At 43.2% G+C, this 15,778-nt stretch overlaps 1 protein-coding gene across 1 annotated transcript in view; it reads left to right on the plus strand.

Annotated features, from left to right (window-relative positions):
- Positions 1–215: 215 nt before the first annotated feature.
- The window catches only part of SPRED2 (sprouty related EVH1 domain containing 2), a 52,991-nt gene continuing 37,428 nt past the window's right edge, over positions 216–15,778 (plus strand). The window contains 1 exon segment of the mRNA XM_023746252.1: positions 216–307. Coding sequence (XP_023602020.1) covers positions 291–307 — 17 coding nt within the window. The 5' untranslated portion in view covers positions 216–290.

Genomic DNA, 15,778 nt, shown 5'->3' on the forward strand with positions numbered 1-15,778 from the left:
TTGGAAGAAGCATCTGTCAGCTGTCAGGCTTCCAGCTTCCACTTTTGAGAAGCAGGATGTTGAATGTGAGTAATGACACAACAGGCCTATAAAATGCGGACTAACCCTCGGATGACTCATCCAGTACGTTGCAGTATATTTGTCAAGGAGACTGAATCATATATGGGGGAAACCACGGCTCCAGCAGCCAGCTGGTTCTCAGGTCCGCAAGGGACGGTCCATTTTTATCGGAAGCTTTGTAGTAGCAATAATGCTAATACCCAGCACATGGGCTCTACCATGTAGAGGAAATGGCACCGCCCAGCAGGTATGTGCTTGCTGTTTACGTGGGCTTTCTTTTCTCCTTCTCTTCTGCCTAACCTTTCCAGTGTGTGCTTTCTACCGTTTTTAAGGGAGGGAGAAAATTATTCAATTTATAAAGAAGTGAAGCGTGTGTGTGTGTGTGTGTGTGTGTGTGTGTGTGTGTGGTGTGCCCATGTGGTGTGTGCAAGGACACATAGGTAACCATGGTCTTTTGTTGGACAAAGAGTTCTTGTCACTCATCTCCTTTTCTGAAAACAAATTTCTCCTTAGGTATTCAGCTAGAGATGGTCTTAACCCATCCCCTTTGTTAAGCCCTTAGTTTAAGAGATGCTGCCTAGGAAACAGCTTGCAGAGGTGGTATACCTTTTGGGGAGCTGGCTTAAAACTTAAAAAAGAAATATGGATAACATTAGTATTTATGTAATTAAGAGCACCTCTTGTGGGTAGAGGGAAATCTCATTAAAGAGAAATAACTCAGGGAAATTTTCTTTAAGATTTTATGTTTAAAAGGTTAGAAAAAGGAAATAGTCAATGTTAGAAGGGCTTGCATAAAAACTGTTACTTACATCAACCTGCTGTCTGAACCCAGGAATTCAGAATGTGTATGTGAATGTTTTGGTGCCTCAGACTGTATTTAAGTTCATGTAAAGTACAGGTGTTGAAATAAGTTTACTTTTATACTAAAGAATTGAAAAATCTCTTCTAAAATAAATTTGGACTGTTTCTAAAAAATAAAAATAAAAAACTTAAAAAAGAAATGAATAAGCAGAGGTGAGCTAAAGGTTGTGGCCGAATGATAACTATTGTATTTAGGATGTTGGATTTTTTTCAATATTGTGCTCTTTCCTACCCTTCAAGATGCATGACTTAATGCAAGAAAGCTTTATTCCCCTCCTGAGTGACTATGTCTGTTTTTACAAATTATAATTTGTTCATGCTCAGTTCATGCATTAACTTTTCTAGGTGGGAGAAGAGGAGTTGGGGGGCTCGATATCAACCTTTAATTATAGCTTTCACGTGATCTGAAGGATTGCTCTGCATAATTGGGAGGCTGTGTCGCCTGTCTGACCCCCTCCCCTTCACTCACTAAATTTAAACAATGCCTGGCGAGTTAGGCGCATATCTTGTTTATTTGAGTACATTAAACATTCCTCTGTGTGTTGACAGTCCATTCAGTGTCTCCTTGTATTTTTAAAAAAGACTTTCTGCATCCTGTGCATCCTATTTGTTAGGGACAGAAGCAGTACTATTTCTGCTTTTCTGGTCTGTCTGTCTGGGTGAGGACAACTGCCCACAATTTTACCTAAGATTTAGCATTTTTGGAGCAGCTCCATATATGATGATAAATTCTGTTATCACTCGGACAGCATTAAACATAAGGGACTACTAAGCTGGAAAAATAGGCAGTGTTTGTTTCTCTTCCCTTTTCTTGTAAAGCCCATAATGATGTCTTGTTTTCCTTGAGGCATCTGTATTTTAAACTGTCAGTGGTAAATGTATTAAATTTACTTCTTTAAATACGCTTAGAATTCAGATAATCTGGAAAATCAGCGTGAAGGGGTTTATTTGGTTCGTTTCTATTTGTTTTGTAGATTAAGGGGTATACTTTTTTTTAGAATGGCCAACTTGTTTTTGGGGGCGGGACTATCTCCAAATTTCATTAATTTTGCATTCTATAAATGAAAGCCACCTGTTATGCTGTACCGTGCTAATTATGGTAGAGGACAATAATGAGGAAGGACAGTATTTGAAATATGTGGGGGTTTTGTTAAGAATTTTCCTGCCCACATCTGTAGTGCTTATTTTTACATGTGTGTGTATACATGCATAGTGCCTATTTAGTAATGGCATTTGGTGATATTAAAAAATACTTCGGATTCAAAGTGAGAGTCATTTTTATTCTCATTAACATTTTTTGTGCGCTGTAAAAGAAAGGCTACTTAAAAAAGTGTCAGCTTAAACTAAAGCCTGAATTTTGTGACCTTATAGTAAATGGGGTTCTCTCCGGAAGCCACATTCTGAATGCCACACTCAGCTCAGGGTTCACTTTGTCAAAAGTCATCTGAGCCCGACTGGTGTGGCACAGTGGTTGAGTGTCAACCTATGAACCAGGAGGTTGAAGTTTGATTCCCAGTCAGGGCACATGTCCGGGTTGTGGGCTTGATCCCCAGTGGGAGGTGTGCAGGAAGCAGCCGATGAAGTGATTCTCGCTCATCATTGATATTTCTGTCTCTCCCTCCCTACCTTCTCCTCTCTGAAATCAATAAAAATATGTATATATTTTTAAAAATGTTATCAGAAAAATAGCTAATTTGCTCCGATTTTTCTGACATCTTCAGTTCCATTACATCTTTTTTTTCCTTGAGCCTATAGAAAATGATTACAGGTAGCTATATGAAAACATGTCTTATTTTTTATTTTTTAAAATATATTTTTATTGATTTCAGAGAAGAAGGGAGAGAGAGAGAGATAGAAACATCAATGATGAGAGAGAATCATTGATCGACTGCTTCCTGCACTCCCCACACTGGGGATCAAGCCCGAAACCTGAGCATGTGCCCTGACCAGGAATCAAACCGTGACCTCCTGGTTCATAGGTCGATGCTCAACCACTGAGCCACGCCGGCTGGGCAACTTCACTCTCTTCTGGTCTGCGTGGTTTCTGACATGCAATCCACTGTAATCCTCCTCCTTAATTCCTCTATAAGTAAGGTGGTTTTCCCCCTCCTTGAAAATATTTCTCAAGATTTTCTCTGTCTTTGGTTTTCTGATGCTTGAATAGCATAGGCATAGATACCAATGAAAACATGTCTTTTAAAGTTCTTGGTTTATTGGCATTTTCTGTGAAAATGTGTTGCTTTCCTGTGATTTGTGTAGTTGAGACTAACTCAGGTCCTGTCCAGGTTGTTTCAGGGCAACATAGATTTCGTTCAGCTTTGGTTACCTTACGCACCCAGGGCATATTGATCACTGAGATTCAGCAATGATAATCACCCCTACGGTTGGGGCCGCCACTCCTCAGGGGCCCCTTTGCTGTTAAGCACCATGAGCCATCACTCCAGAGTGACTGTATGGTTTTTAGATTCCCCCTTTCCCTTTTGAGGCCACAGGAATACAGAGCCAGAGCCGGTACCAAGGGTCTCAGATCATTCAACTTGGAAGCAATCAATAGATATTGAGTGAGACACTGCCTATGTTCAGAGCTATGTACTGGATAGTGTTAAATTAAGAAATGCTTACGATTCGGGCCTAGCCCTGTCCTTGTTTTAATTCCCCTTTCAGTGGGAATTTATTGTTATGGCCTGTAGATTCCTCCTGAGTTTTCTTTTATTCATAGATTTACTGGAGTCTATAATCTGGAGCCACTAATTGCTCTGTATAGAAGCGACTCTCAGCTATTCCCTTTTGGTTCTTCAACATCTAACTCTTCCTTGGATGGATGTCAAGAAAGAACTGTCCTACTCAAAAATCCATTTGATAGTTTTGGTGGCCATGTTTTTCTGAGCTACCTTGCACAAAGGCTTTTGGTTTTTTGTTTTGTTTCATTTTCTCTCTTCCTTGAGGGGAGAGGCAGTCAGAGAGAGTGTTTGAATCCTCAAAGCTTAGAGTCCAGAATATTTTAGTGAAACAGATTAGTAACCATCAAGGATAGTTTTCCCAATCTTTGAGGTTTGAAGACCCCTCCCCACTTTAGCATCTATAAAAAGTATATTCTAATGACTCAAAGCCGTAATGAATTCAGTAACCATTTAATAAAAACAGGTTTATTTAAAATCACCATAGGTTATCTGTCGACATTTTAAAATACTTGCATTTAGAGAGATCTGCTTAGTGAGTCCACCATCCGTTCCTGCCGTGCGGGCGGATGATTTATGGGTGCTTGGTGATCTCCCCCAGCTGGGCCTATTCATTGCCTGCTGTCCATTGCCCACTCTTCTGCTGTCCCCCCACATCCGGGGTTTATGGTCACTCTGCCTACACAGGGTTGCGATGAACAACACTTAGATAAATCTTGTAGCATTATCTAGAAATAGTCGACTTTTGTGTGTAGCTCAGAAAATTCAGAAACAAGTACAGAACAGCCTTCCTAGGGCATGAAGCCCATTCTAAAGAACACACAAATGGGGCAGTGACCACCCTCTGATCAAACCAGCAAAGGCTTTTATTAGTCCTGAGCATTCTTCTAGGGGTGAATTTGCTGGCTGCCTGTTTGCATTGATTATCTGGGCCCAGATTGTCTTGGGATGCATGTGGGACAGTCATAGAGGTCATGCCCATCCCCAGGTGGATTCTTAATCACCAGCGTTTCTTCATGACTAATGATCACCACAGGGGAAGCAAATGCTTCAGAGGCAGGCTGGCACTTCAGCCCTCTTAGAAAGAGCTTTTGGCTGGCATGCCAGCCTACTACCTTCCTTGCTGCACACTTTGAGAGCAGCTCCAGGAGTTAGCTGCCTCATCTTCGTAGAGCTTAGTGTGCAAGGAACCGCAACAAGATACTATCTCTTTCCAGATTTCAACCCAAGAGATGACTTTTCGTTTCCAGTGTTAATTCATACAGTTGTAAAGATTTTCAGATTGGGGGTGTCCAAGCCGGGCTGGGCTTTTTGTGGTTTTCTTTTGAACACATGTTCCTTGTGCCCATCCAGAGGAAGAGGGGTGGCACTGGCCCCGTGGGGCCTGCTGTGTGACTGGGCCTCTTGAATTCCATTAAATGGAGCACAGACAGCATGTGTCATAAAGGCTGCTTGGGAAGGGTGAAGAGCAAAATTAGTGTCTGTGGGTGGGCATGTGTTCTCATCACATCGCCAAAGAACTGCAGTGTGCAAAATCTGGCAGGAACTTATTCCGAAGAAAAATAAAGCGGCCCCCTTTTCTGCTTTGAAAAATATTTTTTAAAAAATCACCAATCCCCATGATGAAGAAATGGAACTCTTAGAAAATCCTTGTGATTGTGTGTGTGTGTGTGTGTGTGTGTGTGTGTGTCTAAAATAATCTCAAAATTGAGGTTGGAATAGAAGAAATAGAAAGGGAGTAATAAAATATTTTTAGGGTTTCTGTTGCCTATATTGTAAAATAATAAGCATTCTATTCGAACATACTGGAATGGCAAAGGATCAGGGGAATTTTTGGAGCTAACAATTAGGGGAAAGTCTATTATGCTTACCGTGGCTTCTGTTCTTTGAGATGACTTTGTAAGAAAAGCCATTTTTATCTCAGTAAAACCCTCCACCAAGGAAATGTTTGTGCTTTTTATATATGCAATTCGTCTGATATCCCAAGGAACAGAGCATAGGCCACATTTACATTTATATTTAAAGCACAAGATCTCCCTTTTATAGTTACCTTGAGATCTTGCAAATTTGTTCATTGTTTCTCATAGTGTAGAAGAGTGTTTCTTAGATTAGGGGAGGTGTGTGTGTGTCAGTCAATGTTTATTTCTTAAGGACTACAGAAATATTCTTTTCTCAAAGCCCAAAATTTATGAATTTGGATCCTTCTTGCGTACACCCATTTCAAGTGGCCCTTTTTTGTTTCTCATATTGTCTTTTTTTGTGTGTGGCCAACTAGATGCAGTTCTACTACACATAACATAAAATGTGCCATCTTGACTACTTCTAAATGTTTCAGTAAATTATTAGTGCTCACTACATGCATGCAGCGAACTCTAGAACCTTTTCATCTTGCAAAACTGAAACTCCAAATGCATAAAACAACTCCCCCTATCTCCCTCTCCCCAGCCCTTCACAACCGCCATTCTGCTTTCTGTTTCTATGAGTTTGATTACTTTAGATAGCAGAATTTAAACATGGAATCCTGCAGTATTTGTCGTTTTGTGACTGGTTTATTTCACTTAGCATAATGCCCTCCAGGTTTCATCCACGTTGCAGCATACGACAGGATTTCTTTTTCTTTTTTAAGCTGAAAATATCCTGTCATATGTATTTTCTTTATTCATTCATCCTTTGATGGACATTTAAGCTGTTTCCATCTCTCTCGACTGTTGTGAATAATGCCACAGTGAACATGGGTGTGAAATTAATGCCCTTTGAGATAAGACTTGACTTTCAAAAAACATCAGGTTAATTCTTTATATGTAGCCACACAAGAAAAAGTGCCATCATGTCATAACACCTCGTGTTTATCTAGCCTTTTGGGTTTACACAAGAGCTTCCATAGACCAAGTTGCTCACTGCAGGAAATGGCTGGGTGTGTAGCAATGTTCAGTTTGGGATGGCGTATTTACGGTGCCTTCAAGGGATTGTGACTTTCCTGCAGGTGAGCTTTGTCCTGAGAGGTGGCTGAAGCACACCCCGAGTGAAATGAGCTGTGGGTAGTTCCTCTTGACCAAACATTAAGACAGGGCTCTTTTATTCTTTCTTCTGATGCTAATTGGCAGCCTGCAGTGACAGCATGGCTTCAGGGTAGTGTAATTGCATCTGTTTGGCCATACAGACTGCCACCTGCTCAGTAAAGCTTCCCTGGTGGGAGAAGTTGGCCATAGCTACTTGGTTGTCCTGCCTTGGACAGTGGGCAGTGGTCTTAAGCCACCACTGAACGCATGACCTAAAAGATAGATTGGACTTCCTGGCGTAAGCACGTTGGCGAGGGGCAGGAAGGCCCAAATTCGGCAGCTTAGCCCCCAGGGATCTCAATTTTCTGTGCATACCAAGAGTCTTGAAATCAGACGGCTTCTAGCCCTTCCACAGGCTGGTAGACTTAAGTTATGTGTGGGGATAGCTTTTCCCCAGAGGCTGTCTTTGAAATCAACCTAGAAATATTCTCCTACAAATGAAACTATTTTAAGAATATTAATGTTAAATGGTGGGCAGACCTAATAGCTAGTTGGCCTACTCATTCTCCTGACGGCCCAGCTCTTTTATGGCAGGAAAGTCACTTATGGAGGCACGTGCCCCAAGTGGATGGCTCTGTTGTGTAATAACTCCGACGGAAATGGCCCTCGGGGGTCAAATCCTGTTCCTCTCTGTAGTCAAGCACTCGTCAAGAATGCACTGCTGCCTGATTATCCCGTGAGCGTGAAGCTTGCCTTGTTCCTGCCCTTCTCATTGCTCACCAGCAGTCATTGCCGCCGCCATAAAGGCAAACAGTTGTCTCAGTGACACTTGGAATTCCTAATCAATGGTGTTGATTCGGATACCATTGCCGTAATTTAGCGCGTTCCTTTTGGTTTGACTGCTGCTCACTTCGGTGTAAAGACTTCTCAATCTTATTAGTAGATGATCATCAGGTTGGCTCTTTTCAGAGCTATTCAAGATCCAGTGATGTGGAACTCCAGGGTCCCCAAATGAAGCCTAAGTCAGGAGTTTAAGAATTCTTCCTTGCTTGCCCTTTCTCCCCCACCCCACACCCAGGTGGGGAAAACCTTGGCCAGAGCTGAATAGAAGGGACCATTCCCACTGGAGGGGGAGGGGGAGGTTTCTCTCTCTTCAGGGGACTCTCGGTGGGCAGTAAAAACCGTTTGGGAATAGAACTGTGATTCAGGTATTTTAGGAATTGATTGGACTCTCCTGCTGCTCACCAGTTTGTTTTTCCTGTGGAGAAAATACATTCCAATTTCAAACAACTGATTTACAAGAAAACTTTTGGACCCGAATTCATTTGTGTCATTAAAGCATCCTGGACCCAACGTGAAACTTGAAGGGCACAGAGTTGCTTTAGCAAAGTGTCTCTCCCCGTTTTTTAAATTAAGCACATGCTTCATTACCTTCTGCTCCTGAAACAGCTGTCTTCGAGTTGATTGATAGAGCATCTAGATCAGTGGTTCTCAACCTTGGCTGCACATTAGAATCACCTGGGAATCTTTTTAAAATCCTGATTTCTGGGCCTCACCCTCCGGAAATTCTGTTTCTTTGTTATGGGGGGGGGCCACAACATTAGTAACAAAGAAACAGAATTTCCGGAGGATGAGGCCCAGAAATCAGGATTTTAAAAAGATTCCCAGGTGATTCTAATGTGCAGCCAAGGTTGAGAACCACTGATACAGATGAACTGTTTAGGGAGAGAGGAGGCAGATCCCTCTTCTCTTCTTTGCCTGCTTTTGTCCCATAAATACATCTGGAGGATTTTCTTCTGTGTATCGCTGAAGAGAACCTCACACTAGTGGACATGTAAACCCAGTCAGAGAGCGAAGTTGTACCTATTTTACTCAAAGAATCTTATTAAACTCAATTTTCAGCATTTTCTTGTGTGGTTTTTTGTTTTTTTTTTTTCCAAAAACACTTTGATAGACTAGCTTCACTCCTGGGAACTTTATAATTGCGTAATAACACTTGCACTGAGAGAACGTATCTGTTAGTTTGTCGTGGTTTCAGGTCTTTGTGGTTTCAGGGGTTTTTTCAATTCAAAAGATATTTTCGGTTACCATTTTACTGCTCAAAGTTTTCTGATCTGCTTTTGTAGAATATTTGTGTGGCTTCAGTTTGCTGATTCCTTTGGCACAGCTAAAGGGCTTTAAGGAGATTTTTTTTTCATGTGTGTGTTTAATACAATTTAAAAAAAGGGCCTTAGCGGTCATTTAGCCCCTACCCCTCATTTTACGTGTGAAGAAACGGAGGCTGACTAGCGGAGTCCGGGGTGCCTCAACCGGGAGTGAGGAGATGTGCTGTAGAGGTTAAGTCTGCCGACTTATGGCACGACTTACACTGATGGATCCAAAATGAGGATTGCCTCTGTTTGTGAGAAACTTTGCCAAGCTGAGCAGGTCCCGCTTTTTTTTTTTTTTTTCTTCATGTGGTTGTGTCATTAGTGATACCTCTTCATTTCTCCTTATGACTTCTTTGACAGTCGGCTGCCTATCCAGTAAATGTTAAGGGACTAATGAGAATAACTTCTCCTATATCCTCTAAATCTGTGGTGGGGAACCTTTTTTCTGCCAAGGGCCATTTGTATATTTATAACATCATTCGCGGGCCATACAAAATTATCAACTTAAAAATTAGCCTGCTGTATTTGGTCAAGCATTTAATTAACTCACCCCGAATGCCTTGGCAGGCCCAGACCCAATGATTTCGCAGGCCTTCCACGGCCCTCGGACCGGATGTTCCCCACCCCTGCTCTGGGTCAACTAGCTTGGATATTGGGAGCTTTGCCACAACACGGGACCCCTTTAAAACAAAGTGCCAGGGGAGGGGGGTGGTTGACAGAGAGTAGAGCTTAGTCCTTTTCCTGTCCCAATGCCATGACCTTGCACAAGTCCCTCCTCCAGTGTGGACTCTAACTTTGTCATCTAAGCGAGGGGTCTAGGGCACATGGTTTCTACGTGCTGAATCAGCACTGGATGTTAAGCAAGGTCTGGCCATTTGTTTTATCCTGTCTAGCATGAAAAGTGTGTATCTAAACGTGTTTGGGTGGCTCTTCACTGGTCCTAATTGAAGACCTGAAGTCCACCTGTAGGCCCAGCTCTGTTCCAGTCTCTACCTGGTACATGAAGAGATCCAGAATTCTTCAGGGAGAACAAATGCCTGCCTGTGCTTTAGTTGTTTCTCGGTGTTAGGCTTTTCATCTCTGATGGGGGAGGTCCAAGAAAGGGAACTACATTCCCTTTGGTAATTCTTGCCACTCACATGTGTTGGAATATAGGCAGGGAGGCTGGCACTGCAGGCTGCCTTTCCTCCCTGTGGGCTAAATTGTCACCTCCTTTTGTTTGGGAACAGGCCTTATTAAGGACTGGCTCGTAAAGGATTTTGTAGGTTTAGAATTTGGTATTAAGTAGTTTGGTAAAGTAATTTCCTGCCCTTTTGACCATGGTTTGCTTTGGGGATTGGGGGGGATGTCCTGGATCGAGTGAAGAGAAATAATTGGACTGAATTTTCAGTACCATTATCAGCATCTCCTAAGTTTACTGTTAATCTTCATTTAGAGTGGCGCACCGTAAAAAAGTCTTCCGTTTGTTTTGTTTTTCAACAAAAAATTTTGCCGAAAGGGGTGCACAGTCACCACTCACCAGCTCCTGTCTGCTACCAGCATTTTGCTATTATTGCTTAACCCACAGGACTTACCCCTCTATCGATCCCTCTCTCCATCAAGTCACCTTGTTACTTTTCTGTGCATCGCAAAGTAAGGTACAGACATTAGTGTGCTTCTCCCTCAGCATCAGCATGTGGATCATTAAGGAAGCTCTTCTTTGTTTTCTCCGATTCAATGAGACAAAAAGAGAGATTCTGAGAAAGTCAGGCACAGCATTTAAGGGCAGCAGTTTAAAGACCCGAGTTAGAGATTATTAACTTGAAACAAACCCCCTTGGTATTTATGTGTGGAAGTACCCATTTTTCTATTACATTATACTTCACTGTGGAGAGAGTTGATTTTTTTCAGTAATTTATTAAATGTGTTTAGTGATTTCCATCAGGTGATCTTTGGGTGTTTTGTCAATGCCATCGTTGGAAGGGTAAAAACAAGGAAACCTGCGTTCGAAGTAAAAAGTGGGAGGAGGAGAAGACGGGGCTCGCTCTCCAGGGATGCGTTATTTGATTTAAGTTGGTAATCCTTTGATCCGGACTAAGTATGAACTCCACTGAACTGTGGGCTCCGCAGAGCAGCAGACAATAAAGGCAAAATGGTAAACCCGGGTTTCAGACCTTGGGCCTCTTCCCTCCCGGACTCCCAGTCCCCACTTCACACCATGCTGTCACCCTTTAGGACAGCACCATTTTACTCTTTAAGAAGTAGATTCATTCTGTTTTGGTTTGAATAAAATTTTCATTTTTTTTTTAAAAAAGTAGTTTGCTCATGTTCAGGTTGTCTGTGTTTGGGTGATTTTGGACAAAACTCAGAAGTCTCCTGTAAATGCCTTAAGTGTGAATGAAGTGTTGTAGTAAAATCTTGCCATTATTTCCTAAAATGTTTTAGCTGATCTTAAAATTCCCATGTTAACATTTAGAGAATTTGTGTATAACACTATGATAAAATTCATGTTTTAATGCAGAGGATCATTTGCTGTTGAGTTTTTAAAAAGTAATCTTTTCCTAAAAAAAATTTTTAACTTTGTTGAGTTCCGTGGAATTGTAATTTTTTTTGTTTATTTTAAAATTGTATTATATTTACTTTTTGTTGTTGTTGTTGGAGGGCAGTATGAGCTAGTTTACTTTCCTGGATCCAGTGTTTTAAACTAAAAAATAATTTAAAATGTAGACCAGAGCCTGCTATTAAAGAACTTACCCACAGTATAGGTACCTGCTAGATGAGGGTACAGAGGTCCCAAGTGCTTGAGCAGGAAACCCACCTAGGACTTCAGGGGCCTGCGACCAGGAGCCTCTAGTTCCCCAGACCCTTGGGGTGGGTAAATTAGGATTTCTGCTGTTACTAAAAATTAGAGCAAATGGTTTTAAATTTTCAAGGAAAAAAAAAAGATTATTCCTCACTGATCGTGCATCCCCTGCAATAAACTTCAAGCCTGTCCTGCCCCAGCTCTCCAGGCGTGACCTCAGCGGGGCCTTTCTCCTCCGAGCCCGGTACATTACTCACCTCAAGAGGTTCTTGCTCAGGAAAGTTATATTGACACAGGAGGGTTGCCAAAGAGCCATTAAAACAAAATCTGTCCTATAGACACAACTTCTAAAATGGCCTTTTCAGGTGCTGAAGCTAAGATTTACTTCAGCGGACGGTTCATTGTCCAGGTCTAAAACTATCCCGTGTTACGGTTTGGGGTCGCACATTAGCAGAAGAACCCTAATGCCTTTATCTTCCTAGTGCCCCAGCTCTGAGTGATCCGCCATCATGGGTATTATATATTTAGTGTTCTTGTGGTTTCTGAGTTTAAGTGCTGAATTTAAATGTCGGTAGGAAGAGCATTGTTGCTGTTTTAAACCATAGCTTTGTCCTTAAGACATTTGATATAGTAAGTAAATAAAATCAAAAGATTTTTATAAAAAGGTATTTACAAAAGAGAAAAGGATTGAGAACCTTATAAGTAAAAGCCAGTTGAACCATTCATTTCCTGTGGAGGATGTATACAGGTGATAAAAGTTTAGAGGTTACATTGAAAATTGCATTTGAAACAGTACTGTCGAGTGGAGTGAGTCTCATGTAACTTTGTAAACTTTGGGAAGGAAACCCAAAAACCAGTGTTCTATAAGGCAATTTCCAGTGGCCATCACCACCCTTCACTCACAATTTAGGAAGATTTGCCCCTAGAATTGGGATTCTCACCGAGGCGGGGCCACCAGAAGCTCTGGCTCACTCGGCTCGGGGCCTCCACGGATTTGGGAGCTGTAGGTCATTGCTCCCAGGCTGCAGAGATGTCAGAGGGCCCCTAATCGCCTCTGGTATTTCCTCAACAGCCTCTTAAGCAGTGGTTCTCAACCTTCTGGCCCTTTAAATACAGTTCCTCATGTTGTGACCCAACCATAAAATTATTTTCGTTGCTACTTCATCACTGTAATGTCGCTACTGTTATGAATCGTAATGTAAATATCTGATATGCAGGATGGTCTTAGGCGACCCCTGTAAAAGGGTCCTTCGACCGCCAAAGGGGTCGCGACCCACAGGTTGAGAACCGCTGCTTAAGCCTCCTCAAAGCTTGCAAGTTTCCGTTTGGCTCAGTGGATAGAGCGTTAGCCTGCGGACTGAAGGGTCCCAGGTTCGATTCCGGCCGAGGGCACATGCCTGGGTTGTAGGCTCGATCCACCCCCAGTAGGGGACGTGCTGGAGGCAGCCAGCCAATCAATGATTCTCTCTCATCATTGATGTTTCTGTCTCTCTCCATTCCTCTCTGAAATCAATAAAAAATATATATATTAAAAAAAAAAGCTTACAAGTTTCACTTCCACTCTCAGCCTTCGTTCCTTTGTGTCTTCGCTTCATTTCCTTTCTTTGGCCCTTAAGGGTTGCAGGACTCAGCAGCAAAGACAGGGGGGCCTGAGTGGTGAGCAGCACACTGCCCAGTACCCTCGACTTGGGACAGCCCCAAAGAGCATCCACTCCCAAAGACGTGTGTGTACAGGGCGGTGGCTTGGCCCCACGTGGGAGAGAATGTGCCGGAATACTCAGCACACCGGCACTCTGGCTCCTATGGCCTCTAGGTGTAAGGTAGCACCTGGGAGATTAGAAAATGTGTCTATTTACAGTGCGTTGTAATTGAAAGGAAAGTATTAGAGGCACATCGCGTGCTGAATCAGCACTGGATGTTAAGCAAGGTCTGGCCATTAGTTTAGAATCATAGAATCACTCGCTTATAAAAATAGGAGTTAGCAGTAGTTATTCTAACAGAATATTTTTGTGTTAAAATTTCAATAGGAAAATAAAAATACCAGAGGCCACGTCTAAAGAACGTTCACTTGCTAGGCTGGGTTCTAAAGAATGATTTATAAATTATTACATTTTAATAATCATGCCTGTTTCAAGCACCCGTCGTGTTGGCAGTGCCTTTCACAATAATGGAGGAAGCGGCCCTTTCTCTGTGCACTAGACTGTGTGTGTGGGTGAGGAGGTCTATTTATAGGCTCCAGTGTAGCTAGGTAGCATCAACAACAAAGATGCGGGAATTAAGTGTGGCATGCGAGGATGCGCATGGGCATGCCCCATACCTCCCCCTCTGGGTGAGAATTTGGACCCCGAAGGCTCTAGTGACCTTGCAGTGCTACAGAATTTACTGGTTTATGGTGCAAGGCTGAAGTGGGGATTCCTAAAACATTTTCGCAGATTCTGAGCCCAGCACATAATAAAGAAACCTATTCATACCCCCTCTGGGGCTCCTACAATATAAGCGGGACCCCTGACTTTCAGCCTAATTGATTCCTGGGTGAAGCTTACATCCCTAGCCATTGCAAGGCAAACAGCCCCAACCACCACCACCTTTTGGGTACCAGGTTATATATTGGGGTTCCATTCCTAGAAACTCGTTACCATTTTTAAAAATGCCTAAATTATGAAGATAAAACATATACAAGCTCTGTTGTAATCCTCTGGGAGAATGACTCTGCATGGGCAAGATGAACTGCAGCATCTCAGAAAAGCAGGGACAAGATGGAGATTGGACTGCTGAGCCTGCTTTCCTCTCTCCGTAGATCTGGTCACTACCTGAGCGCCTTGGCACCGTGAGGTCAGAGCCATGTTCTTTCCCCTCCCAGATACTGGGTAGGGCAGTTTCCAAGCCAACTTTCTTCCTGTGTACTGCATGGCTGATTTCACAGATGTTACGTTACTGTGGGGAAGCCTTTTTCTTACATGATCTCGGCCCACTTTTGAGCTTCCCCAACTCTGATATTAGGCAAACCAGTTCTCTTTATGAAGCAAACTGACGTTCAGAAAATGTCTCTGCTTCATAGTGCCTGCTCATCAGCGCCCGAGGGAGCTGGTCCTCTGCAGAAGCGGGCTTCTCCTGCCACCGTTCTCTGTAATGCCTCAGCCAGTACAAGGCCCCCACACATTTTGGTAGACATTAAGCAGAGAGAGCACATAGTCTACCTTTAGTGGCTCACACAGAGCTGAAAAGCACGTTCCCACCATGCACGAAACTATATATATAAAAGCCCAGCGACCAAACAGCGGAATGACTGATCACTATGTCACGCACTGCGGCAGCCAACCAGCCCAATCTGGCCCCGATCAGCCCCCACAACCTCCTGCGGCCCCTCCCCCTGGCCAGCCCAGCTCCCGATAGGGCCCCCCCACCCTGATCGGGGGTGGGGACGCTGGCCAACCGCCAATAGGCCTTGATCACTGGCCAGGCTGAGGGACCCCACCCCTGCATGAATTCATGCACCGGGCCTCTAGTATTATGTATAACTTTCCTTGCCTATAAACTTCAGAGTATATAAATTTCTAAAACTGGGGCAGTCAACTTAAAAAAAATTAAGTAGTTGATGCTTAATAGTAAAACAGTCACTCACAGAACCACCACTTGCTTAAATAGAATATGACCAATATCTTTGGCTTCTCAACACACTTGATTCTGCTGAAATAAGTTTGTTGATTCTTTTTTTAAGATGGCTAGACATATATATTTCATATACACACATACTTTATACTCATAATATTTTATATATACACTAGAGGCCCAGTGCACGACATTCGTGCACGGAGTTGTGTGGGGCGGGGGTCACTCAGCCCAGCCTGTGCCCTCTCGCAGTCCAGGACCCCTCACTCCTTACCGCCGCCTGCAGCAGAGGCAGGAGAGGCTCCCACCACTGCTGCTGAGCTTGCCAGCCATGAGCCTGGCTTCTGGTTGAGTGGCGCTCCCCCTGTGGGAGCACACTGACCACCAGGGGGCAGCTCCTGCATTGAGCATCTGCCCCCTGGTGGTCAGAGAGCGTCATAGTGACCGGTTATTCCACCATTCGGTCAATTTGCATATTAGGATTTTATTATATAGTATATATGATTCGATGAAATCAAAGAGCCTTTAGAAACCTATAGGCATAGGAAGATGGGGTAGACAGGGTGTGAGTACAGTAAACTCTGCGCCTGGCTCCCCTGGAGGACTTGGGGTTCTTTGTGACTCAGTGGCAGCTGGGGT

This window comes from Myotis lucifugus, unplaced genomic scaffold (assembly GCF_000147115.1).
Source record: "Myotis lucifugus unplaced genomic scaffold, Myoluc2.0 scaffold_6, whole genome shotgun sequence".
Lineage (NCBI taxonomy): Eukaryota > Metazoa > Chordata > Mammalia > Chiroptera > Vespertilionidae > Myotis > Myotis lucifugus.